The 27,825-nt window shown below is 42.8% G+C and overlaps 2 protein-coding genes and 1 pseudogene across 3 annotated transcripts in view; 2 read left to right on the top strand and 1 right to left on the bottom strand.

The window, feature by feature from the left end:
* Positions 1-13,523: 13,523 nt before the first annotated feature.
* LOC144231398 (ubiquitin carboxyl-terminal hydrolase isozyme L3-like) lies at positions 13,524-14,325 on the top strand. The gene has a single exon (XM_077763842.1). The coding sequence runs from the start codon at positions 13,674-13,676 to the stop codon at positions 14,256-14,258; it is 585 nt and encodes a 194-aa protein (XP_077619968.1). The 5' UTR covers positions 13,524-13,673; the 3' UTR covers positions 14,259-14,325.
* A 1,841-nt stretch (positions 14,326-16,166) lies between these two features.
* LZIC (leucine zipper and CTNNBIP1 domain containing) overlaps positions 16,167-27,825 on the bottom strand; it is a 12,513-nt gene continuing 854 nt past the window's right edge. The window contains exons 2-7 of one of the 2 annotated variants that reach the window (XM_077763839.1): positions 22,096-22,204; positions 20,938-21,073; positions 20,506-20,604; positions 18,151-18,246; positions 17,890-17,971; positions 16,410-16,558 (exon numbers count right to left, since the gene is read on the bottom strand). In XM_077763839.1, the coding sequence (XP_077619965.1) occupies positions 16,500-16,558; positions 17,890-17,971; positions 18,151-18,246; positions 20,506-20,604; positions 20,938-21,073; positions 22,096-22,204 (581 nt within the window). In that variant the 3' untranslated portion in view covers positions 16,410-16,499. Of the gene's footprint in view, positions 16,559-17,889; positions 17,972-18,150; positions 18,247-20,505; positions 20,605-20,937; positions 21,074-22,095; positions 22,205-27,825 lie in introns of both variants that reach the window. The other variant, XM_077763841.1, reaches the window with a different exon arrangement.
* Positions 26,879-27,554, top strand: LOC144231331 (cell division control protein 42 homolog pseudogene; annotated as a pseudogene).

Below are 27,825 nucleotides of genomic sequence, written 5' to 3'. Positions count from 1 at the left end.
CGGGGACTCGGAGGAGGAGGTGGCCTGAGGGGCGGAGCCCGGGTTAAGGATGGAGCTGGCTCTGCGGTAAAGCCACTGTGTCTGTCCCTGGCCGCTCCGGGAGCACAGTGATCCCGTAAAAATAATGGCCTCTCCCACACACGAGTCTGTGTTTAAAAATGGGAGCGGTCGGACGGGGCGGAATCCTCGGGGAGGCTGGTTTCTTCAGGACCCCTGAAAAATCTGAAACGGACGAGGTTGCAAAACATTCAGAGGCGTGGTCTTCCTGCGCTGCGGAACTGGGAACATTGCTACCTTGGAGGAAGCTAGGCCCGCTCTTGAATTGGAGGCCTGTCTAACCTGGGATCTACGGAGCCCGGAAGGCCCAGGAATGGGCCTCCGTGAGTCCGTTAAACTTAAAATATCGTGTGTCTTGGCAGGGAGTACATTTTTCTGGGGAGAAAGGGTCCATGATGAAAATGTTTCTATTAGAAAGTCTGACTCTAGCTGCTAGATGGCTCAGCCTGGAGAAGAGTACAGGGAAAAACAGCCCATTTTTAGGCAAAATGCAAATTGCTTTGAACGCCCACTTTCCTTTTAAAGGGGCGCGTGTCTTTAAGAGTGTTCTCGTTTTGAACATTTTCACTTTCTTTTAAGGCTTATTTTATTTGGGGAAGGGGGCAGAGAGAGAGGAGGACACAGAATCGGAAGCAGGCTCCAGGCTCTGAGCTGTGCTGTCAGCAGGACTCCGATTCCAAAACCCTGAGATCACGACCTGAGCCTGTCAGGTGCTTAACCGACTGAGACACCCAGGCGCCCCTGATTTTCAACATTTTTAACAGTTACATAGTGTGGCACTAACCCCACTTTAGAAGCCTTGCTTTCCCAGCTTTTCCTTTCGCCTTTTAGAAAAGAGAATCCCATCTTCTGCTGTGCCCCACACATTTCTTTCCCGGCCCTATGCGAGAGGGATATGCGATAATATTTTGTTTTCTCTAGTGTATCTATATTCTGTAATGTCCATATTACTCTTTTGACTTAATAACTATTTTAGTTACAGTTGAGGAATAGTTTAATTTTATCAAAAGTCATGAGATTATGAACTCAAAAGGCAGAAATAGGTCTTAGTCATGTCTGTGTCCCCATTAGTGTCCCAGCCACCATGCCCGTGGCAAAGGCTCAACCAATATTTGCCAATACAGTGTACCAGCTGATCCTTCAAGTTTCCCAGAGCACACCAATGGGGGGGGGGAAGTGCACACTCAAATTATTTTTATCATAAATATTGATGTTTCAACAAATGAATTAAAACTGAACAAATTGCTTGGTATTCAAGACACAATGTATAAACGTTACTTTTTTTTTTCTTTAAGAGACATGCTTAAGGGGGCACCTGGGTGGCTCTGTTGGCTAAGCATCTGACTCAGGTCATGATCTCACAGCTCATGAGTTCGAGCCCTGCATCAGGCTTCGAGCTGACAGAGTAGAGCGTGTGGGCTTCTCTCTCCCTCTCTCTGCCTCTCCCCACCAGATAAATTAAAAAACTTAAAAACAAAAAAACAAAGAGACATGCTTAAGACTGAAGGAGGAAAGGAATGCATAAAATGAAAATGTGTCCCTGAGAAATAATGGACGCTTTTTCCTTTTTTCAAATTTTTCATAAATCTATTGTGGTTTTTGTTTTTTGTTTGTTTATTCATTTTTAAGTAGGCTTCATGCCCAGTGCTGAGCCCAATGCAGGGCTTGAACCCACGACTCTGCGATCAAGATCTAAGCTGAGATCGAGAGTCCGACTCCTAACCGACTGAGCCACCCAGGCCCCCCAAACCCATTGTCTTCATAGTTCAAAATTACAATAAGGTCATCAGCACAGTCCCTCAATTACTCTATCAGCTCAGAGTTAGAAAATTCTGCCTTTCTAGATAAGAGTATTATATTACTTCAGGGTTAACTCAGGCTTCACCCATCTGTAGGGTCTTAGAATGAAACACTGAAGGTTTAGGATGTAGGGGAACATCTATTGGTTCTGACAGCCCAGCACTATCTCTTCCCCTTGGGGAGCCTCCCTTCCCTACCCTATACCCCCGGAGGTGTTGATGAGGCTATCAATTACAGTATTCTACCCTCTCCTCCAAAAATAAAAACAAAACAAAAAAACCCACAAAAAACAAAAAACAACAATAACAAAAAACCAGGGGAATCCAAGCTGGAATAGTCAAGTACTACATTCTCTTGACTACTGGCCATGAAGCAGGATGTGTCCCAAGCCGAGCCAGTTGGAGTCCTTCCCCAAAACCTTCCAAATTGGTAATGAAGGGAAGCTCTCTTTCCTATTGGATCAAGAGCTATAAGGATATGACCTCAACAATGTTAGTATCACCTTCCACGCACCATGTAGAAAATTCTGAAAGAATGAGGCAATGTTACAAGAGAGAAAGGGACCAATATTTGGAAGGAGGGAAGAGGAATGGGTGAGAGAAGAGAGATCTGTAACACAGTGTTCCACGATTTCACTGCACTTGACCAGCTCTACGCACACCATCTCACACTCAGTCGGTCCCCCAATCAGCCTGTCCTCCAGGGCGCCCCCCTTGAGTAATTGGCACCATTTCACCCAGTTGCTTGCACCAGAAGCTCCAAAGTATCCTTGACACACTTTCCCCTTTGTTCCTCATATCCAATCCATGTTGTTTCCACCCCCAAACCATGTCTTGAATCTCCCTACTTGCCACCATCTCTATTTCTTCAGCCCAGTTTAACCCACCATCAGCTCTCAACGTGACTCCAACAATAACTTCCAAGTACTCTCACATTCAGGCTTTCCCTACCATCCCCAATCCACTGTCCTTCTTCAAATGTACCGTTCTTGCCAGTCAGTTCTCTGCTACTCAAGGATTTCTCTTTATCTTCATGATGAAGTTCAGAATCTTTAGCATGGCGACAAGGCCCTGCATGATCTGGCTCCAGCCTGATCTTGAACCCCTTTTGCTAAAGGGGCTCCTGCCACCCCTAGGCCTTCTCCCTGTTCCTTGATCATAGGGTACTTCTGAGTGTGCAGTTCTTCCTTGCCTCAGTGGCCCTTCTCCACTTCCCCCTTCTTCACCTGACTTTGGTCTTCCTTAAAGAGGCTTTGCTTGACCTACGCTGGCCCCTACGCTGTATGGGACCATACATTACGGCACGGTCATAAATTCCAAANTCCCCCTTCTTCACCTGACTTTGGTCTTCCTTAAAGAGGCTTTGCTTGACCTACGCTGGCCCCGGTTATGGGACCATACATTACGGCACGGTCATAAATTCCAAGATGGAAGGTAAAATCATTCGTCTTTTGCTTTGGTCCCAACATTTTTCATCCCGTTTACATCTGGTGCAGCTCAGACTTTTCTGGGCACCGGGAGTGACAAGGACGCTAAGCCCACAGCAGACAAAGAGGGTCCCAGTCACGCACTGTTCCTCCTGTGTTTCACGTTGCCAGATAACCTGTCATCTGATTTTACTTTGGAGATAATAAGGAATTATTAAACACAATGATGAAAGCATTTTGCAGATCAGTGACTATACATACTTTGGGTCACAAGTGGGCTCTGTGCAGCTGTGAACATCTGGCTGGCTGCTAACCTGTCCCCAGAGTGCTGGCTTCGGCTTGAATAGATCCTCTGGTCACTCAACCCTGTTTGTACCGCACTTGGGAACAACAGAAAGAAATCATTATTCATTTCTTTGGCTGAGCGCTTTGGTGCGCCGACCTGTCTTGCAAGTGTATTTTGTCTGTGCAGAAACATTCTAATCACCTAGTCAAGTCAAACCAACATAAAACTTCAGTTTGGATCCAAATACTCAGCGTGTTAGCCTTTAAGCATCTAACTTAAAGGTGATCTGTTGATCACCTTTTATTTTTTTCCTGCTGTTTATCCTCCAATTAAGTATAAAAAATTACCATTCCTAAAAGCAAATGGCTTCTCTGTCTGGGAATAAACAATAAAACAGCACTTTTCCCCCAGAACATACCAATGTGTCCCCTATCTGTCGATGACGTCATGTTACCAGCGTATCAGGGTAAGAAGGAAGACCCTTCCTGACAGCACTTCCTTCCTCGCCCTCCTGGGCCACAGAATTCCCAGTAGTTTGTTGCCTTAGACAAGTGGAGGGGCCTCTCACTGTTAAATATCTGTAGCTTTGCTCCTGACCTTCACGGTCGGTCGTAAGAGTGGGCAGTTTCAAACCCATCTGAGACCTTGAACCCTCCTGTTTTTCAGCCAGGGGTCTCCTTCCGTCCTTTGCTATTTGTGACACTGAAGCCTGGCTTTGTGGTAATGTGACCGACACTTAGATTGTGCCTTTTGGTCTGGCAGAGATTGCTCAATCTAAATGAACTTCGTGGTTTATGTTTTCTCCCCCTCCCCTCACTTTTCTTCATTACTGTTCTTCCGGGAAATTACTTCCCGTCAGCAGTATTTGCCCCCAGCGGGTGAATCAGATGGGGCTCTTTTTTTTATAGTCAATAAACACTGAAGGCTGAGGCCGGCCAATGAACACCCTGGTGCCGGCTAATGAAGAGCCTCAGATGAAAGCTTATGCAGAGGGGAAAGGCATGGTGCAAATGTCCTGGGATCCAAGGTTACTCGCTCTTCTCCCACATGCTGCACAACAGATAGTAATGATTATTAATTATTTAAGCAAAGAACATGCGAGCCAACATAGGCAGAAGGGGGGAAAAAAGTAAGCAGCACACTAGGATCCTCTGTTGAAACCATTTTAATTAGCACAAGTTATAGAGCCAAGGGAAATTGACCAAGATACTTACTATAGCTAAAGAATTTTTTAAAATTCTTTACCACTTTCTTCCTTTAAAAAAAAAGACAAGACAATTTAGCTTATATTCGTGTGTATTTGCTGATAAGCTGGAACATGAAAAGTGCAATGGCTTCTACAGGCTTCCTTCAGTGATGGCGTGGGGGGCGCAGAAAGGACAGGAAGCTCAGCAGGGTCCTTGTAGACTCTACTGAATCCTGAGGCTGTGAGTCCCAAGGCTCCTCTGGAGACGTGGCTTTTGTGTTCATACATGGTGAGGACATTGGGACTCAAAAGCTGAAGTTCCACCCACCGTGATCTTCTTCCCTTCGTGCGCTGGACCGAAACCTTCATGAGATTCTCACTTCAAATTTCAAAGCTCGTGTCATTTGTGGTATGTTTTACTGTTTCTCTGGATATATCATGATGCCTGGAGCAGTGTCTCTATTAGAGAAGCCGTGACACTATTTCTAAAGCTCAGAACCCAAGAGGGCGTAGGTGTGATTTTATTTTCAAATTCTTGGACCATCTTCACCTGTTTGAAACTCACTGGGAATTGAACTACAGTCCAACCTTCCTGCATTGTCAATTTCTCTGGTATTGACATCTCTAATAATCAAAGTTCTTTTTCTTTCTTTCTTTTTATTTCAGAGAGAGGGAGAGAGAGAGAACATACAAGCGGGGAAGAGGGGCTGAGGGGAGGAGAGGGAGAATCCCAAACAGGTTCCACATTCATTGCAGAGCCTGACATGGGGCTCAATCCCATGACTCTGGGCTTAGGACCTGAGCTGAAATTGAGAGGCAGATGTTCAACCGACTGAGTCATTCAGGTACCCCTAGAGTTTTCACTTCTAATTCAGTCACGTTTAGAAATCCAACTCTCATTATTATTGTAATGACCCTGGCTCTGTGACTAACAAGAGACAGAGACTGTGTTTTCTTTGCAAGAGTCCTTTTTGTNTGAAATTGAGAGGCAGATGTTCAACCGACTGAGTCATTCAGGTACCCCTAGAGTTTTCACTTCTAATTCAGTCACGTTTAGAAATCCAACTCTCATTATTATTGTAATGACCCTGGCTCTGTGACTAACAAGAGACAGAGACTGTTTTCTTTGCAAGAGTCCTTTTTGGTTTTGTTTTTTTAACCTTGTTCTAATAGTCACACTCTCTCACACTGAGTTCTTAAAGGAACTTTCTTTTTATGTTTTTATTTTGAGAGAGAGAGCATGCATGCACATGCATGCAGGTGGGGGAGGGGCTAGAGGGAGGGGTGAGGTCGGGGACAGAATCTCAAGCAGGCTCCATGGTCAGTGTGGAGCCCGATGCTGGGCTCGATTCTAGGACCCTGGGATCACGACCTGAGCCAAAATCAGGAGTCGGGGGCTCAAACGACTGAGCCACCCAGGTGTCCTGAAGACCTTTCAGTTGAACTGATTCAGATGTTCAACATCACATGTGACCTATTTTGCATCCCCTGACTTTGGTTCAAGCATAATCTCTTCACTCAATTGCTCATTCAAGGAACGTTTATTAAGTGCTTCCCAGGTGCACATCATTGCCCTCAGCAGGGGATAAAGCAGCAAATCAGACAAATATTTTCCTTGCCCTCATGATGAGTAGGACACTAATGAGTTGCACCATTGAATAATTCACTGCAACGCTAGTTCAGTGCTAAGAGCTGAAATACAACAGGCTTGAGGCCAAATTGCTGAGACTCTAACCTTGCATTGGGGTCAAGGAGAACTTCCTTGGGAATGTAACATTTAAGCTTCTACTTAACTAGCAGTCAACTAAGAAAAGAGTGGGAAGAGGAGGTTGGCACACAGGGGACCAGTCCAAAAAAAGCCCATGAGGAGAGAGGCACCTGGGTGGCTCAGTTGGTTAGGTGTCATAGTCTGATTTTGGCTCAGGTGATGATCTCACAGATTGTGGGTTCTATGCTGACGGTGCAGAGCCTGCTTGGGATTCTCCAACTCTCCTTCTCTCTGACTCCCCTGCTAATGCTCTTTCATGTGTGCACATTCTCTCCCCCTCCCTCTCTCTTTCCCGGAAGAAATAAATAAACTTTAAAAGAAAAGAGAATTATTTTTTAAAAAGGGGGGCACCTTGGGGCGCCTGGGTGGCTTAGTCGGTTAAGCGTCCGACTTTCGCTTAGGTCATGATCTCACGGTTCGTGGGTTCGAGCCCCACATCGGGCTCTGTGCTGACTGCCAGCTCAGAGCCTGGAGCCTATTTCAGTCTGTGACTCCCTCTCTCTCTGACCCTCCCCTGCTCACGCTGTCTCTCTCTCTCTCTCTCTCTCCTAGAAATAAATAAAACATTAAAAAAATTTTAAATAAAAAGGGGGGCACCTGGGTGGCTGGCTCAGTTGGTTAAGAGACTAACCTCGGCTCAGGTCATGATCTCGAAGCACATGAGTTCGAGCCCCACATCAGGCTCTGTACTATTCATGCAGAGTCTACTTGGGATTCTCTCTCTCTCTCTGCCGCTCCCCCACTTGTGCGTGTGAGCTCTCTCTCTCTCTTTCGCTCTCAAAATAAATAAACTTTTAAAAAAGTTTAAAAAAAAGACAGAAAAAGGCCATGAGGAGAAAAGCGAGCATGGTGAGATCAAACAACTTAGAGAAGGCTGAGTGCAGAGTGATGGGGAAAGAGGCCAGGCACAGATGATACAGGACTTTATAGATCATGCTAAACATTTGGTCTTTATTCCAAAATAAGAACTACTGAGAGGGGCACCTGGGTGGCTCAGTGGGTTGAGCGACTGACTCTTGATTTCTGTTCAGATCATGATCTCACGGTTTGTGAGTTAGAGCCCCACATCCGGCTTCACATCACACTGACGGTACAGAGCTCTCTCTCTTTCTCTCCTTCTCTCTCTGCCCTTCTCCTTCTCTCTCTCTCTCTCTCAAAATGGATAAATTAAAAAAAAAAAGAACTACTGAGAGGTTTAAGCAAGAATGGGATATGGTGGGTCTGTATTTAAATAGCTATGGTTTAAACATGGAGAATGGATGAAACTGGAAAAACAGTGATGTATTGGTCAACTATGGCTGCATAACAAAATTCAGTGGCTGTAACAAACATTTCTTATTTTTTGCTCAGGGGTCTGCAAACTGCCTGGTGTGGGTCTCCTTAAGACTGTGGATTGACTCCGTTGGGCTGGAATCAGCAAAGCTTCGATGCAGGTTGGGATTAAGTCTGTTCCACATGTCTCCTCATTCCCCTTAGACCAGAAGCTACACAGGCCACATTCCTCTTATGATGAATGGCAAAAGACCAAGAGTGCCCAGCCGAACTGTGGAAGCACCCCAAAGACCTCTCCGTAAACATTCATTGGCCACATCCAGTCTCATGGCCAAGCCCAAAAGAGTGGGATGGTGAGTAATAGTCCAATGTAACAAGAGGGTATGATCAAGGCATTTTCCATTCTGATGGAAACCAAATAAATGGTAGAGGCTAGTACCCTCCTCATCCTAAGTCATCTGCTTTAGCCCCCAAACAACTGCTTTAATTTTCCCAAAGCCGTTCATGGGGAGGGTAGAAAACCAGTATATTAGTAGCCTAGAACTACTTTGATCATTCACAAAACAGGTGAGTCTCCGACCTCCATTTTCCCCCTGAGCCTATGGATGCAATGAAGAATGATTTTGCAAGTCTTCAGAAACAAATCGATCAGTTTTTGCACTTCCTTCTCTGTCAACACGAGGCGGGAGTTCTTCCTGTCACGGCTGGCTCTGCTTTGCCCAGGAAAGTGCTCCCTTTTCTGCCAGCTGCACCAAAGCTACCAATTCAACAATAGGTTCCAAATGGAAAAGAGAGGCAGGTACCTAATTTATGATGGATGGATCCGGCACAGTGCTATGTACTCTCATCAATGTTTAGGTAAAATTTTGTTTTTTAAATAATTTATTTTTTGAGGGGAAAAGAAAACCTGTTTTGTTTTGTCTAGTTTTTTGTTTTGTTTTTCCTGAAAGCCCTTCTGATTTCTTATCTCACATTCTCGGGCCCAGCTTTAACAGGAATATATTCGCAGCAATTGTCCTGGGTCTTTAATCAAAGAAGCCAGTCTTGTTATGCGGATCAACATTTTTGGCGGGGTGTAAGGCTGAGGGGAAAGTTCAGGTTAAGTTGGAAGCAGCCCTGGGGAGTAAAAGTGAACTATTCTTGGCTGAATTCAAGTGGAGGCAATTCACTGAACGAAACCCAAAGGCGTCTGCTGATATCTTAGGTTGACTTTAATGAGTAGTTAGACTGAAATAGCTCCAGGCTCCAGGGGGTGGACCAAACCTATTGAGAACCTCTCCTGGGAGATGAAAAGGTGCTTCGAGAAGTAGTTTCGGCTTCTTCCCTGCCCCTAGCACAGGCTCAGCATGGGAGCGTTTCTGCTCATCTTACTAATTGGGGGCTAAGTACAGACAGAACAGAAAGGGACACTTATTTCACTAATAAGTAGAAAAGCTTCCTTGAGAACGAGAAGACAGGCTCACAGGAGGCAGGAGCCCTCAAGCAAGCATACAGGTGACACTTGTGACTTTCTAAAACAACTTTGAGCGGGCGATTTCTATTTAATTTCTTTTCGGAGTAAGTGACACACAGAAACAGCCTGCTAAAGGGGCTGCAGCGTCTGGAAAAAGATAAAGGGACTAGTTTTAATATGCCTTCCATTTCGGCAGCTAATGACACCCTGCTGCGGCAGACTATAATATTAACACACAAATTCCCATAAACTCAGAAGCATTCTTTCAGGAGAATGTCTTGGGATATTTATTATATCTCCTTCGCAGAACTTATGTCATTAAAAAGGAAATATAACAGAAAAAGTAATTTATCTCACCTCCATTAAAGGAAAAAAACAAAAGTAACAGAAATGTAGGCTTTTCTCACATTAGGTACTCCTGGTTAATTCTACTTTATGATCTTAATTTCCCATTCCTTCAAATATCTAGACTATGAATACAAGCTTCCCTTAGTCAAACCAAACACAAGGCCTCCATTTTATTTAGTATTCTTAAAACGCGTGTTTAGAGATTTAAAATATTGTATTCTAATGAAAGTGGTATTATTTAGCTTCTATACATTTGCTTCCTCGGTGGTTTCAAAGCAATTTATATATTTAATAGCCACTCTTCACAAAACAGCGACACGAACATTTGGAAAGCAACTCAACAAAGTGGAACAAAAGTGAAAGAGTGGCAGAGTTATGACTAGAAATGGAGGGAAGGGGCTCAGGTCATGCTTGCCCAAAATACAGTACCTTGGCATATTACGTATTTTATTTATTTTTAAAAATTTTAATGCTTATTTATTTTTGAGAGAGAGAGAGAGAGAGAGAGAGAGTAATTAAGGGAGGGGCAGAGAGAGAGGGAGACACAGAATCTGAAATAGGCTCCAGGCTCTGAGCTGTCAGCACAGAGCCCAACGCGGGGCTTAAACCCATGAACGGTGAGATCATGACCTGAGCCAAAGTTAGATGTTTAACCAACCGAGCCACCCAGGCGCCCCTAAATATTTTAAGCTGAAGGGATTTGAGAAAAGGCAGGTATGGGAAAGGGCTTCAACCTTCCCCTGAAGTGGGTCACAGAACCCTTGTGTGAGAGATGCCTCTTCAGTACCTGGAGGCCGGCAGCGCTGTTACCTCTGAAGACAAGGGACGTAGAGAGGAGTCCCAAGAGAAAGATCTTGCTAAGTTTCCCTCCGTTTACCACACTTATATTTGTCTTACTGTATCTTTCTGTGACTTTCCACTCTTCTTCAAACCTAGCATGAAAACACTCAGGTTTAGGGGGACCTGCGTGGCTCAGTCAGTTGAATGTCTGACTCTTGATTTTGGCTGAGGTTGTGATCCCAGGGTCATGGGATTGAGCCCCGTGTTAGGCTCCGCGCTCAGTGTGGAGTCTGCTTGGGATTCTCTCTCCCTCCTTCTCTATCTTCTCTCTGACCAAACTCTCTGTTTCTCTGGGTCTTCGTTCCCTTATGAAGACTCCTGTGTCACATTAAAATGTTAAGTTTGTATGTTTTTTTCTTGTTAATCTCTCCGTTGTAATAGGGGTCCCAGTCAATAACATAAAAGGGTAAAGGAAAGATATTTTTCCTCCCCTACAGGAGTATTCCAACTTTCTCTCCTTTTAGTATTCTCCAAAACAACACAAATGTTTTCATGAGATATGTTGTTTACTAGATTGATCAAAGGATGAAGTAAAAAATTATAGATGAAATAGATCATTTAGATCAAATCACACAGATCATGATTATTTCCAAGCATAAAATTCTTTTTAAAAAAATTNGGATGTGGGGCTCAAGCCCACGAACCGTGAGATCATGACCTGAGCAGAAGTCAGATGCTTAATCGACTGAGACACCCAGGTGCTCCTAAAATTCTTTACAGTGTATAGATACACATCTGAAATAATGCTTCTAGGAGCACCTGGGTGGCTCAGTCAGTTAAGCATCCGACTCTTGGTTTAGACTTGGGTTACGAATCTTGTGGTTCGTGAGTTTGAGCCCCGCATTGGGCTCTGTGCTGACAGCGAGGGGCCTGCTTGGGATTCTCTTTCCCTCTCTCTCTCAAAATAAATAAATGAACTTAAAGAAAAAAAGAGAGAGATTTCTCAAAACATGTTTTCTTCTCTCCAGTTGCAAGTCCTAATCCTCACTAAAGCACATTTTGAGTTTCTCAGCCCCAAAGGGCCTAGAGTATACATACATTTTTTTGGTGTTTATTTTAAATCATTTTGAAACAGAGAGACAGAGTATGAGCAGGGGAGGGGCAGAGAGAGAGGGAGACAGAGAATTCGAAGCAGGCTCCAGACTCTGAGCTGTCAGCACAGAGCCGGGTGTGGGGCTCGAACCCACAACCCGTGAGAACATGACCTGAGCCGAAGTCAGATGCCTAACCGACTGAGCCACCCAGGTGCCCCTTGTTCAGTTATTTTTAATTGCAGTCCATCGTCTGAGGCTCTAAGGAACGCGGTCTTCCCAGAGGAAGACAACCAAACACTATGAAGCTTCCAAGAAGCTTCCAACTGACAGGCTCGAACCTCTCGGCTTCTGCAGACTCTCGGACCACAGACTCTCCACTGCGCACCCTCGGAGTGCGGTGAGCCCTTGTGCTTGAGGCCTTTTCGGCAGCTTGGCCTCTCTGCTTTGTGGTTACTGTGATGGCGAGAGGACTTCAAAAAGAAAAGTGAGTTAGGATGTCAAAAGGCCATACTCTAGAGGAATACCCAGAAGAGCCGTACTTTTAACCTGCGTCTTGCAATTTAATGAAAATATAAAACACTAGTTAACCCAACTTCTAAATCTTGTTAATTCCAGGGCCAAACAGACTGGAAGGAATTACCTACCGCTCGTTCATGGGGGTCTGTGGCACTGCCGACAGTTTTAATTTACATATTCATGCCGAACAACATTTTGAGAGGCAAAGAGCATTCTTTGGCCTTAGTAATGTATGCAGTAAGGGGGCAAAGTGGTTGAAAGGCTCTTGGCAAAATGGTCTGGGTTTATTTTTTCTGTAATAATTTCAAACTATCCATCATTCACTGCAGTGAGGTGGCATCCGATGGTGGGTTTGTAGTCTTTTATTTCGCCTGAGACAGGCTGTTCTTTGGCTGAGTTGTCTTCAAAAGAAGGCCTTACAGGGGCGCCTGGGTGCCTCAGTTGGTTAGGCATCCGACTTCGGCTCCGGTCATGATCTCACGGTTCCTGAGTTCAAGACCCCTGGTGGGCTTCTCTGCTGCCAGCGCAGAGCCTGCTTCAGATCCTCCTCCTTCCGCCTCTCTATCTGTCCTTCTCCCACTCTCTCTGAAAAAAATAAACATTAAAAAAAAAAAAAGGCCAACCCAGCATACCCTTCTTACCATTTATAGGAAGAACAAAGCACTGAAACACAGAAATTGTTTTATTTATTTTTTAAAAGATTTATTTTTAAGTAAAACTCTACATCCAACGTGGAACTCAAACTTACAGCTCCGAGATCAAGAGTTGCACACTGCACTAACTGAGCCAGTGAGGAGCCCCTAGAAATTGTTTTAAATTGTTACCTTTCATTAAACAGCCCAGTCGTACAGTTGCTCATTGGAACTTACTTCTGCTTCAACCCCCGTTCTTTGAAAAATGCAGGAATTTTTCTCATTAAAATATTAGCTTGACCCAAAGATACCAAAAAGTTAGCTGCCTTAGCACTAGTTATTGCTGTCTGAGACCTCCCAAGAAGTTTAAAAAACCAGAAGATTAAATATAGCAAAATATGAACAGGAAACATAGTTTGCAAATCATTTCATCACTATAACTGTATATAGAAATTTCAAATTACTCACTTTTCAATTTTTTTCTGAATTAAATACCAAATTTGTGAAACAAAATATATAACATGGCCCTCAAAAGAACTGTTAAATGGTAGATTAGCTCCAATGCAAAACTTCTTTCTGCATTAAGGAAGAGACCCACAGTAACCCTATGTGGTAGGTAGGTCCTACCTTCTATTGAACAGAAGTGGAGAATGAGCCTCCTAAAGACGAAGTGACCTAACAAAGATCACGCAGTCACGAATGACAGTATCTTGCTGGGTACTGCAAACTTTGTAGCTTTTAGCCGAAGATTAATTTTAAGAGGAGTACTAGTCATTACAAAATGAATACACTAATGTGATTAATGACAAAATATTTCATTGGTGTTATATAGAAAGGGTAAAGGAAATAAAATTCACAACTCCAGAGAGCGCACGGGGGCAGAAGCTGCTGCGGTGGCGGCGACAGCGGCTGCTGTCAGAGCTGGAGAGGGGCCGGGCGGAGTGGCCGTGGAGGGTCAGCGCTGGCTGCCGCTGGAGGCCAATCCCAAGGTCACCAACCAGTTTCTCAAACAATTAGGTCTGCATCCTAACTGGCAGTTTGTTGATGTATATGGAATGGATCCTGAACTTCTCAGCATGGTACCAAGACCAGTGTGTGCAGTGTTACTTCTCTTCCCTATTACAGAAAAGTATGAAGTATTCAGAATGGAGGAGGAGGAAAAAATAAAATCTCAGGGACAAGATGTTACATTATCAGTATATTTTATGAAGCAAACAATCAGCAATGCCTGTGGAACAATTGGACTGATCCATGCTATTGCCAACAATAAAGACAAGATGCACTTTGAATCTGGATCAACCTTGAAAAAATTCCTGGAGGAGTCTGTGTCAATGAGCCCTGAAGGACGAGCCAGATACCTAGAGAACTATGACGCTATCCGAGTTATTCATGAGACCAGTGCCCACGAAGGTCAGACTGAGGTGCCAAGTATAGATGAAAAAGTAGATCTTCATTTTATTGCATTAGTTCATGTAGACGGGCATTTCTATGAATTAGGTGGATGGAAACCATTTCCAATTAACCATGGGGAAACTAGTGATGAAACTTTACTAGAGGATGCCATAGAAGTTTGCAAGAAGTTTATGGAACGTGACCCTGATGAATTGAGATTCAATGCAATTGCTCTATCCGCAGCATAGCTTGTCAGTAATGGAAACACCAAATACTGTATTATTTGCAACAAAAATTAAATCTGCTGCTGCCATATACTAACTCAAAAATTTTGATATTTTCATTAACTTGATGGATTAAACTTTATGTGAATTAAAAAAAAAAAATTCAGGACTCCAGGTTCATGCAGGCCCCTTTGAAATACCAAATACTTCTAATTTTCTTTAGCCTCCTACTGGAGGGGAAGGGGGAATCTTGTTATGGCTTAAAAGACAAAACCAAACCAAACCCCAAACACACATACACAGCAATTCCATGCCTAGATAGAAACCCAAAAGAACTGAGACCAGGTATTTAAACACTTGGATACAAACGTTCATAGCAATACTATGTGCACTAGCCAGAAAGTGGAAAAAATCCAAATGTTCAAGACGTAAATGGATAAGCATGATGTAGTATCCGTGCAAGGACATATTTTCAGTCATGAACAGGAATGAAGTACTGTTATGTGCTACAACTTAGATTAACCTTGAAAATATGCTAAGTGAAGGAAGCCAGACACAAAGGGTCATATACCATGTGATTCCACTGACAGGAAATATCCAGAATAGTAAACCCAGAGACAGAAAGCAGGTTAGTGGTTTTTGGAGGGCTGGGATGTGGAGGAGGGCACGGGGAGTGACTGCTTAATGGGTGTGGGGTCTCCTTTGGGGGTGGTGAAAATGTTCTGGAACTAGATGACACAACACTTTGAAGATACGAAACACCACTGAATTGTGCATTTGTGAATTTTATATCATATGACTTTCACCTCGATTAAAAAAATGCAGGCTAGGGGCGCCTGGCTGGTTCAGTTGGTAGAGCATGAGACCCTATCTCGGGATCCTGAGTTCAAGCCCCACCAGGGTATAGAGATGACTTGAAAAAACAAACAAACAAACAAACAAATGCAGAATAATGAAATAATGATGATTGACCATAAAATCCTACATGAATAGCAGGTAATTTGCTTTTTGTTGGTTTGTCACAATTTCAGTGGGTTTCTGACCACTATAAACCAATATATAAAAAGTTACCCATTAAGAATTCCAAATAAGGCATTAATGCAGCTGAGGTCCCTCCTTTGTCCAGCTGGCAGAGCACCTAGTAGAGTTTACAGTACACGAGAAGCTTCAGAAATGTTTTTAATCTGTATAAAGTGCAAAGGGAAAGAAAACTGAGACATGCATGAAAAAGCATAAATGGCCAGAGCCTAGAAAAGCAGCTAGCAGACACGCGCGTGGGGAAATCTACGTATCTGAGCATGAACAGAAGTATAAACACTCCAGAGTACGTGCTTCCTCCTAACTTAGTGTGTTTCTCCAAAAACAGAAGAATAAATCATAGTTTCCAGTCACCATGCTCTGGGTCTCAGCAAAGAGGTCACACATGGGGGGGGGAAACCTAGCTGCCACTTCCGATTGCTTCCTCGGTGAAACAAAGCAGGAGGTTAAGTTACACCAGGAGACTCTCAACAGGGCTCTCATTGTTCCAAGCTCACAACTCAGGGACACAATGGGCCCCTTTCATTCGGAGGCCCTACAGGCTGGGGGAACTGTCCCTCACTGACAACTTTTCGTTGGGAATTTTCATAAACACAGACTTGCCCAAATATGTGTTAATTAGTTTTTAAAACCAGCACAGAATAAAGAAACAAAACTCAATGGACACTAAACCGAGAGTCAGGATCCCCAAGTCTCATCACCAGTCTGTCTCGGATGGGACTTTCAGCAAGTCAACTTGCTCTTTCTGAGCCTCAGATTCCTTGGTTATAAGATGAAAATGGTTTCCAAGATCACTTAGAACTCTGAAATTCTACAAACACACACGACCGCCTACTGATGCTGCTACACTATTCACTCCAACAAATGGGGATAAATTATGAGAGAAGAGAATCATTAGTTCACATCTTTTCATTTACTGTCAGCACTTGAAACAAGGAGGCTTAATAAAAACAGGCCGAGAGACTGTTCTCTGTTCCTTCTCTCACACAAGACATAACGAATAAGGTCCGATGGGTTCCGTACCCCAACAATTTGGGATCCCGCAGGCAGGCAGGCCTGGAACACAATGAGGAAGGGGATAACCAGAAGCCAAAGCATATTTTGTCACCGTTTCTTAGGTTATCAATGCATTTCAAGAATCTCTTCTTTGCAATGATTCAAAATCCGTAGGAGACAAACGCCATTTACAGCAAGAATGTGACCAATGTCCCAAGCCGCCGCACCACGTCATTGTTTTGTTTTTTCAACCTCAAAACTTGCCAATGCAAGAACTTTGTCTCCGGAGCCTAAGAAGAAACAAACACAATAAACAAACAGCCATTTCAGATGCACTTACAGGTCCATCGATATCGAAACAGAAAATAAAACTAGCTTCTATTATCAGAGCATTTCCCCTAAACTTTCCCAGTACCAAGTCCCAATTTCCTCTCCCCTGCACAAATATCTTACACACAGGGGATGATTTATTGGCTACAAATCCTTACTCTAACTTACTGACTTCACTTAGTTACTTTAAGTAATCTCTACTTGCAATGTGGGGCTCAAACTCATGACCCCTAAATCAAGAGTTGCAAGCGCTACACTGACAGCGCAGAGCCTGCTTGGGATTCTCTCTCTTCCTCCCTCTGCCCCTCCCCCACTCACACTGTCTCTTTCTCTCTCAAAATAAACAAACTTTAAATTAAAAAAAAAAAAAAAAAGAAAGAGTTGTATGTTCTACCAACTGAGCCAGCCAGGTGCCCCATAATTCTAACTTTAAATATGAAATATAATATATAAAATTTTAGTTTATTTTTATATTTATATTTAGCTAACAAATTTATTTATTTATGTTAATGTTTATTCATTTTTTTAAAAATATTTTATTTATTTCTAGGAGAGAGAGAGAGAGAGACAGCGTGAGCAGGGGAGGGTCAGAGAGAGAGGGAGTCACAGACTCCGAAACAGACTCCAGGCTCTGAACTGGCAGTCAGCACAGAGCCCGACGCGGGGCTCGAACCCACAAACCGCAAGATCATGACCCAAGCGAAAGTCGGATGCTTAACCGACTAAGCCACCCAGGCGCCCCCTAATGTTTATTCATTTTAGAGAGAAAGAGAGAATGAGTGCACAGGCACGGGAGGGTCAGAGAGAGAGAGGGAGACACAGAATCTGAAGCAGGATCCAGGCTCTGAGCTGTCAGCACAGAGCTGGATGCAGGGCTCCAAACCATGAACTGCAAAATCATGACCTGAACCAAAGTCAGACACTCAACTGACTGAGCCACCCAGGCACCTGCTAGCTGACAAGTATTTTTAAAATATTAGGGTATATTAATTTACTATTTTTAATGAAGAAGTCAAGGGATTTATAAAGAAAACACTTCTGGTTTCACCTCTGTTTTTTTCTTTTTTTTTTAAAGTAGGCTTCATGCCCAGCACGAAGCCCAGTGCAGGGCTTGAACTCAGGACCCTGTGATCACAACCTGAGCTGAGATCAAGAGTCAGAGTGAGCCGCCCAGGCGCCCCTGGTTTTACTTCTACACTCAAGATAAGGCCATCTTGTTATCTCACTCTTGGTACCCGCTAATCTGCAGTGGTACTGCCAGGCCAGCTCTCAGAAACACAAGGAGACTCACCGAGGTCTGTAGACACTTTCTCAAACTGGCTGAGCACAGCACCTGCGTTTGCGGACAAGAAGGCCTCATCATCCGCGGTCAGCTGAACGAAACAAAACAAAGCACAGCCCGAGGGAGCCGATTCAGATCTTAACATGCGGTTCTAGGAAGCACCTTTCAGAATGTCTCAGCACCACAAAGTACATCACAGAGCAAGAAGTTCTGTACCAAATACTTTATACCTTTTCTTCATACCTGATATATGAAATTAAATATAGCTACCTTCTCTCCAAGTTTCCTGAGAGCCGTGAGTATCTCCACTTTCTGTTGAGTGTACAGGCCTCTTTCCAGCTTTCCTACCATGAGATCTCTATCCATCTGAAATGGATGAATGCAAAGAATATGGTACTTAAGTTAGAAACATTGTGTCCCGGGCACCTGGGGTGGCTCAGGTGGTTAAGCGTTCGACTTTGGCTCAGGTCATGATCTCATGGTTTGTGGGTTCGAGCCCTGCGTCGGGCTCTGTGCTAACATCCAGTTCAGAGCCTGGAGCCTGTTTCGGATTCTGTGTCTCCCTCTCTCTGACCCTCCCCTGTTCATGCTGTCTCTCTCTCAGAAATAAATTAAAAGGAAGAAAAAAAGCATCTGACTTTGGCTCAGGTCATGACCTCACAGTTCATGGATTTGAGCCCCACGTGCGGCTCTTCGCTATCAGTGCAGAACTTGCTTCAGATCCTCTGCCCCTCCCCTGCTCGTGCTCTCTTTCTCCCTCTCAAAATGAATAAACATTAAAAAAAAAACCCACAAAATATTTTACCTAGATTTTCAGTTTTTTTTTTTTTTTTTTTTTTTTGAGAAAGAAAGAGATAGCAGGGAAGGGGCAGAGAGAGAGGAGGAGAGAGAATCCCAAGCAGGCTCTGGGCTATGAGCACAGAGCCCAATGCAGGCCTTGAACCCACCAATTGAGAGATCATGACCTAAGCCAAAATCAAGAGTCGGCCACTTAACCGACTGAGCCACCCAGGTGCCCCCAGATCTACTTTCTCTTAAAGAAAAAGGATCCTCTAGTTCATTAATCTTAAAGAAAACTATAGAATCAATTCAAGGCAAACATGTCAGAAATATAATTGCACGGCTCTAATTAATCAATGTTCTTTTTTTTTTTTTTTTTTTGTAATCTCTATACCCAGTGTCAGGCTCAAACTCACAACCCTGAGATCAAGAGTCACATGCTCCACTGACTGAGCCAGCCAGGTGTCCCTCAGTTCTAATAAATCTTAATGCTAATCATAACCACTGCCTTGATTATAAATTTTATTGAGGAACTGGCAGGTCAAAAGCTTCCTTTAGAGAGAGGCTATCCTCTAAGAACTCATTCCCTTAAACTGAAGTGTGGCCTATACGCTTGAATGAGATAACTGGTATCAGGTCTCCAGGGGCGTTGGTTAAATATCATCTCTGTCGTCAGAAACATGGATAGCAGGTACTGTGCCCGGTACCATTCCATGTGCTTTACACACATTACGTAGTACATACAGTACATGCTTTCCACATATTATTTCATTTACTCCTCATAACAACCTTAAGAGGTAGGAACTACCACCTTTTTATAGATAGGGAAACTGAGGCACAAATTGAATAACATATTCAACTTCAGTAGTAATATTTATTAAAAAGCTTATTGTGACACCTGGGTGGCTCAGTCGGTTAAGCCTCTGACTTCAGCTCAGGTCATGATCTCACAGTTTGTGAGTTCGAGCCCTGCATCGGCCTCTGTGCTGACAGCTCAGAGCCTGGAGCCTGCTTCGGATTCTGTGTCTCCCTCTCTCTCTGCCCCTCCCCAACTCATGCTCTCTCTCTCTCTCTCAAAAATAAATAAACATAAAAACAAAGATTATTAATATTAAAACTATTGAAAGTAAAGAGCAGGGATACAAATCCTGCCAGTCTGACCCAAGTCCATGCTCTTAACCACTATGGTACTGAATTACCAGTGGGTGCAAATCACTCGTTAATGCCTTAATTATATCTAGGTCTATATACAGACTTTGTCAAATCCTGGTTTATAGAGATGTTTGAAATTCTTAGATAAAGGCCACATGTGCAGAAACCAATGCTGCTAGTGAACTCTAGATGGCATTTCAACTCAGGGCTTCGGAAATAAATGGTCAACCCTGAAAGGTGGGGTTCAAGTAGAAGCAGTTAGTAGCAGTTTAAACTGCCATATGCTATTTACACCTCTATGTTCATTATCGACAATAATTGCTCAAGACTAATTTTGTCAGAAAACTGTGGGTTGTGGCTCTAAAATCAAGTGACCAATTTTTTTTTTAGTAATTGACTATTTTTAAGAGCAGTGTGAGGTTCACAGCAAATTGGGTAAACGGTACAAAGATTTCCCATATCCCCCCTGTCCCCACTCAAGCACAACCTCCTCATCATGAACACCCCCCACCAGAGAGGTTCACTGACACAACACACTCCCAAGTCCACGGCCTAAACATTAGGGTTCACTCCTGGCGGTGGGGTACATTCTCAACTGACCAATTTTTAAACTTCTGACTAACATAATGAGCAGATTCGGGAGCTGAGGAAAGAAACACGCACAGCAATGAAATCAATTTAAAGAGACTTTACCTCTGCTAACCTTGTCCGAAGTTGACCTGGTTGTTTCTTTGCAAATAATCTGATGACCTCTGGGGTCTTAAAGGCCTGGCTGATGGCTGCCTGGATAGCCTAGAATACAAGAAGGCAAAAACTAAGCAAAATATTTCGATGAATCAGATATTACAGTAATTGATAAATCTTCAATTACTAACAGGTAACTGTTCAGGTCTTTGTTCATCAAACACAGTTTTAATTTTAGTTTCCATCTGTCATTTCTGTGCCTGTCACTGGAGACAAATACATACTGAATGATGATCTGGAAGCTCATGCCGGTTTACTGATAAGCAGATGCTCAACTAGAAGTTAAACCCCCAAAAAGGGTTTCTTTTCTATCTTAAATATACTTACTAAAAAAAGAGAGAAAAACGGTCTTTGTCGCTAATGTAAGTAAATTATGCTCACCAGTTGCATTCCGCTCAGCTCATCTACCAAAGTCATGTTTCCAGACATAATTTTCTTCAGTGAATCATTAAATTCACTTAGTTGCTCCAGAGTTTCCTTTTTGGTTTCTTCATATTCATCTGTATCAAGTTCCTCCCTGAAGTACAGCAAACATAATATACAAAAACAGAGTTCTAAGTGCCAGAAAATCCAATCTAATACTTGGACTCTAAGACTTCATATACACATATTTACAAAAAATATCTTGAGGGATAAGGCTGAAAGGAAACAAAATGCTAATAATGGATGTGTTCAGATGTTAGTAATATGGGCGTTTTCCTGCAATGTGGTTACTTTGATAATTAAACATTCTTCTTTTACCAAAATGAGGCACACTTAACAAACCACATAATAACTTCCTTTTAAGCACTCTATGAATCAATGCATAACCTTGGGCAAGACACTCAACACGGCCGAGCCTCAGATCGGGTTTCTTGATCTATAAGCCACAGATAATGATAGTACTACCTTATAGGCCGCTATGAGCATTAAATGAAATGCAGAAAGTGCTGGACAAACAATAGGTACTTGACAATACAGCCATTTCTTTTATGATCATCACTGATGGTAGGTAAAATTCTGTGCACCTTGAAATACAACAGCAATGTACCACCTATCATCTGCATAAGAAGCTATTTTTATTCACTACTTGAACAAGCCATTTATTAAACATTCACTGCAAATTTAACGACAGCTACCATTTATTGAGCACCAACTCTGAGCCAAATATTGTTTTGGCCTCTTGATTTGAAATATTTACAACAACCTTTCAAAGTAGTTAAAAAAGGCAATGAACTTTTGGTCCTTTGAACAGTTAAAGTTGAAAATACACGGGAAGTTCAAGTAGTATCTTCTCAGCTTTAGACCAAGCAGGGCTGTTTTAAATACTGAAGAGAAGGTAGGTGTTATTATTTTCACTTCACACTCAAGGAAATGGAAACTTAAGGGGGTTACCTTTATGACTCCAAAGCTTGCACTGAGTTTATTTCTCCAAGAGACAGAGCACTGTGAAGAACACCACGGGGAAAACCGAAATCACAATGGGCCTGCGCCCAGAGCTTGTAATCTAGCTGCAGAAAAAAAGCCACTGGACTGCAAGTAGCACTGTTACACTCTTACCTGCACTCCTCTAGATCTTGTAATTGCTGCATGAGTCTATCCAACTGTTCTTCTAAATTCTGCTTTAATTTGCTTGTCTCTGTCTTTCCTCTGGAAGCCATTTTGATCTCTAGGAAGAACGATAAGCCCACATACAGTATATATTTGGTTATTTGAAATGATTCCACATACCAGTACAATTTACAACGGGCTATGTTCATCCTGAGCTACAGGTGTGGGAAAGACAGTTGTGCAAAGAGAATTTCATTTTAGGTCTAAAAGTTTAAACTCATATACTAGTAACACCCCACAAAAATGCCCAGCAGTCTTCTTAACTGCCTTGACAAATTAAACATCTTCACTATTGGTCCACCTTACTTTAAACAAATTTGATAGTTAAAAACACAATCTTTTAAAAATGTTTATTTATTTTTGAGAGAAAGAGAGCACACGCACGAGTAGGAAGAGGCCAAGAGAGAGGAGGACAGAGGATCCAAAGCAGGCTCTGCAGTGACAGCAGTGAGCCCGATGCGGGGCTCAAACTCATGAACCATGAGATCATGACCTGAGCCGAAGCCAGATGTTCAACCAACTGAGCCACCCAGGCGCCCCTGAACACACAATTTTATAAAGAAATAGATCGGGGGGCGCCTGGGTGGCTCAGTCGGTTAAGTGCCCGCCTCTTGATTTCAGCTCAAGTCATGATCTCACAGTTTGTGAGTTCAAGCCCCACAGTGGACTCTGTGCTGACAATGCATACAGTGCCTGCTTGGAATTCTCTCTGTGGTCCTCCCCTGCTCTCTCTCTCTCTCAAGATAAATAAATAAACTTAAAAAAAAGGAAAGAAATAGATGGGGGCTGGGACACGGTGGCTCACTGTGTTAAGCAGCCAACCCTTACTCAGGTCACGATCTCACCATTAGTGGGGCTGAACTCTGCATGGGACTCCGCAGTGCAGAGCCCAGTTGGGATTCTCTCTCTCTTTCTCTGCCTCTCTCCTGCTCGCATATACTCTCTTTTTCTCTCTCTCAAAATAAATAAATAAAAACATTAAGAAAAAAAGAAATATATCAGATCTTTTTGCATTACAAAAAGATTCACTGTAACATTCTTTTTCATTCTTAATAAGTATTTTCCAGGACTCAGAACACTCCTTGTATTATCTCGTTGGTTTTTTGTGCATTTACCTAAAGGCTTGTGGGCACTAACAATTTTTGATATGAATTTTTCCTTTGGAAATGTGCCCCTGGATTATTTTTCTCTCTCTCTTTTTTTTAAATATTTTTATTTATTTCTAGGAGAGAGAGAGAGAGAGAGAGAGAGACAGCGTGAGCAGGGGAGGGTCAGAGAGAGAGGGAGATACAGACTCTGAAATAGGCTCCAGGCTCCGAGCTGGCAGTCAGCACAGAGCCCGACGCGGGGCTTGAACCCACGAACCGTGAGATCATGACCTAAGCGAAAGTCGGACGCTTAACCGACTAAGCCACCCAGGCGCCCCTGGATTATTTTTCTCTTACTGATTTATAGGAGTATGAAGCCTTTGCAGTTATGTTGCAAATATTATCTCTTGTCTCTTGACTTTAAATTTTACTTATTGGTGTTTTTTTGGTCATGATAAAATTATTATTGTTTATTTTTGAGAGAGAGGGTGTGCATGTACACATGTGTGCGCGCAGGAGAGGGGCAGAGAGAGAGGGAGACAGAAGACCCGAAGCGGGCTCTGTGCTGATAGCAGAGAGCCTGATGAGGGGCTTGAACTCACGAACTGTGAGATCATGACCTGAGCCAAAGTCGGACACTTAACAAGCTACATCCAAGCGCCCAAAGATAAATTATTTTTAATGGCCAAATCTGTCTTCTTCTGACTTCTTAGTTTTATGTCCCATGAAGGCAGGCCCTAACCATCTTAAGATTTAAAAAAAGATACTGTTTTGTATTCTAAGACTTATATAAATTTTTCTTTTTTACATTCAGCTTTTTTTTTTTTTTTTGAGAAAAAGAGAGAGAGAGAAAGAATCCCAATCCTGATTATTGCTAGTGTAGATAAGAGCTGCTGATTTTGGTGTGTTGGTATTGGATGCATTTATCTCAATATTTATAGTGTTTAAGGGGTGCCTGGGTGGCTCAGTTGGTTAAGGGTCCGACTCTTGGTTTTGGCTTAGGTCATGATCTCACAGTTCGTGGGTTTGAGCCCTGGGTTGAGCCCTGTGCTGGCAGTGTGGAGCCTGAGAGATTCTTTCTCTCTCCTTCTATGTCTGTCCCCCGAACTCTCTCTCACTCACGGTAAATAAATAAACTTAAAAACCACAACAACAACATAGTGTTTAAGTTTTTCCATTTATAAAAACTAAACTTACATTTCTTTCAGGAAACATGTTTTGCTTAATATTAGGTATAACGATTCATCAAAACCTAAATCCTAGGGTAACTTATTAAAGCATTTAAAAATTTCCTACACATAATCACCACCAGATGATCTGGTATATGAACGTCAATGAAGAGAATTCCTTATATCATATTTCAAAATGGAATGTAACCAGGGCGCCTGGGTGGCTGAGTCGGTTGAGCGTCCGACTTCAGCTCAGGTCACGATGTCACAGTCCATGGGTTTGAGCCCTGTGTCGGGCTCTGCGCTGACAGCTCAGAGCCTGGAGCCTGCTTCCGATTCTGTGTCTCTCTCTGCCCCTCCCTTGCTTGTGCTCTGTCTCTCTCTGCTTCTCAGAAATAAACAAACATTAAAAAAAGTTTTTTTAAAGAAATTAAAGAAAAATGGAATGTAATCAGTGAAAATCTATTCTTACTGCTATCCCTTTTAAAATCAGTTTAAATCATCTACAATGATTAATGATACATACATATAAATGAGCTACAATATAGCCAGAAGTGGAACTTATTATAGCTATACGTCATGTATAATAGGTTAATCAAAAGTGTAATTATTATAGCCATGCTTCATGTATAATTTCTCTTGGGAAATATAATTTAAATTTTATTTTAGGCTCAGCTGGCTAAGTGTCTGACTTAGTTTCTGCTCAGATCATGATCTCATGGTTGGTGGGATTGAGCTCCACACTGTAATCTATGCTGACAGCATAGAGCCTGCTTGGGATTTTCTCTCTCCGTTTCTCTTGGCCTCTCCCCTGCTTACATGCGTGCACTAGCACTCTCTCTCTGGCTCTCAAAAATAAACATTTTAAATATAAACAAACAAAGAAATTAATAGGACATCTGGTGGCTCAGTCAGTTGAGCATTGGACTTTGGCTCAGGTCATGATCTCACAGCTCATGGGTTCGAGTCCCATATCAGGCTCTGTGAGGACAGCTTGGAGCCTGGAGCCTACTTTGGATTGTGTCTCCCTCTCTCTCTGCCCCTACTTTCCTTGTGCTCTGTCTCTCTCTCTCTCAAAAATAGACATTAAAATAAATAAATAAAAATAAATAAACAAATAAACAAACTTTATTTTCGGGGCACCTGGGTGGCCCAGTTGGTTGAGCATGTGACTCTTGATTTTGGCTCAGGTCATGATCTCAGGGTTGTGGGATGGATCCCTGAGTTAGGCTCCACACTGATCCTGGAGCCTGCTTGAGATTCTCTCCCTCTGCCCCTCTCTCCTGCTTGCAAGCTCGTTCTCTCAAAACAACAAAAAAAGTTAAAAAAATTTAAAAATTTTTATATCTGTTGAGTTTTCCAGTGAAAGTTGAGCCAAACCTAAAACTGACAGTGTCTTTTCAGGCTCAATTTCCTACAGTCTAACCATGCTGAACTATTGAACTACTTGCTGTTTCAATTTTAGTATATGTGCTGCCGAAGTGAGTACTACTTGCTGTTTCGAAACATGCCATGCACTTTCATTCTTTTNTCTCCTAAGTGTTTTTTTTTTTTTTTTTTTTTTTTTTGGTAACTATGAAGCCCAGGTAATCAAGCTCTAGTTCAAGTTTCAAGTTTCAGCTTCTCCATAATGTCTTTCTTGGTTTCCTCTCAATCACTAAATTATTTGTGACTAGGGATTTTCTTTTTAAATATTTATTTATCTTTGAGAGAGTGAGAGAATGAATGAGCGAGGAAGGGGGGGAGGGAGAGAGAGAGAGAATGAATTCAAAGCAGGCTCTGCACAGGGAGCTCAAATTCCCACAAGGGGCTTGAAGTCACAAAAAGTGAGGTCATGACCTGAGCTCAACCACCTGAACCACACAGGCACTTCTTTATACATTAGCAGCTACCATAATGTTGGGCAGACATAAAGTACTGGATAAATAATTGGTAAATGAATAATGATTGCTTCTTCCATTGCATTTCACATCTTATTCTCTACTTAGTACTTATCCTGCCTTAAATTATATGTGCTTTCATTATAGCACATTATTGGTCTGTCTTCCTCTCCAGACTAAACTCTCAGAGAGGAGAAAATGAGTTTCATTCCTCTTTTAGCATCCTCAGCATTTAGTAGAGAATAGATATTCGATAACTGGATAAAGTGCATAAAGGTACCAGATATTTTGAAGGGGTAAAACTATTTTAAATAAACTTCAGGGAAGAAGGGGACACTTTAAAAGCCTTATCCTGGGGGCGCCTGGGTGACTCAGTCAGTTATGCATCCGATTTCGGCTCAAGTCTTGATCTCACAGTTCGTGGGTTCAAGCCCTGCTTCGGGCTCTGTACTGACAGCTCGGAGCCCGGAGCCTGCCTGGGATTCTGTGTCTCCCTCTCTCTCTGCACCTTCTCCATTTATGCTCTGTCTCTGTTTCTCAAAAATAAATAAAAGTTAAAAAATTTTTTTAATTAAAAAAATAAAAGCTGGGCCAACGCCCCGGCGGAGAAGCTGCGGTCATTGAACTTGAAATATTTAAAGTGGATACAAAACTGTTTCAGCAATGCAGACAATTAAGTGTGTTGTTGTGGGCGATGGTGCCGTTGGTAAAACATGTCTCCTGATATCCTACACAACAAACAAATTTCCATCGGAGTATGTACCGACTGTTTTTGACAACTATGCAGTCACAGTTATGATTGGTGGAGAGCCATATACTCTTGGACTTTTTGATACTGCAGGGCAAGAGGATTATGACAGATTACGACCACTGAGTTATCCACAAACAGATGTATTTCTAGTCTGTTTTTCAGTGGTCTCTCCATCCTCATTTGAAAATGTGAAGGAGAAGTGGGTTCCTGAGATAACTCACCACTGTCCAAAGACTCCTTTCTTGCTTGTTGGGACCCAAATTGATCTCCGAGATGACCCCTCTACGATTGAGAAACTTGCCAAGAACAAACAGAAGCCTATCACTCCAGAGACTGCTGAAAAGCTGGCCCGTGACCTGAAGGCGGTCAAGTACGTGGAGCGTTCTGCACTCACACAGAAAGGCCTAAAGAATGTATTTGACGAAGCAATATTGGCTGCCCTGGAGCCTCCAAAACAGAAGAAGACCCGCAGGTGTGTGCTGCTATGAAGGTCGCCAGAGCCCTTTCGGCACAGCTGGGGTCAGCACCGTACTAAAAGCAATCAAACTAAAGATTAAAAATTAGAATTCGTTTTTGCAATAATGAAAAAAAAAGCCGCATCCTGGCTCTGCTCGTTATTCGAAATTTATCCTAGAAAGATTAACTCGCTGGCACCACCTAGTAGTCAATAAAGGCGGTGCACCTTTCACAGAGCTGCCGAAAGCCTCCTCAAAAACTGTAAATCTCGAGCGGAAGATGCTCCTTTCACGCTCACCTGGCCTCTTAGCACTTTGAACTCCGCACAGTGTTGC

Source organism: Crocuta crocuta, unplaced genomic scaffold, assembly GCF_008692635.1.
Source record: "Crocuta crocuta isolate KB4526 unplaced genomic scaffold, BGI_CrCroc_1.0 scaffold13, whole genome shotgun sequence".
NCBI lineage: Eukaryota > Metazoa > Chordata > Mammalia > Carnivora > Hyaenidae > Crocuta > Crocuta crocuta.
The sequence above is the reverse complement of the archived record's forward strand: the minus strand, read 5'-3'. Positions and strand labels throughout refer to the sequence as shown.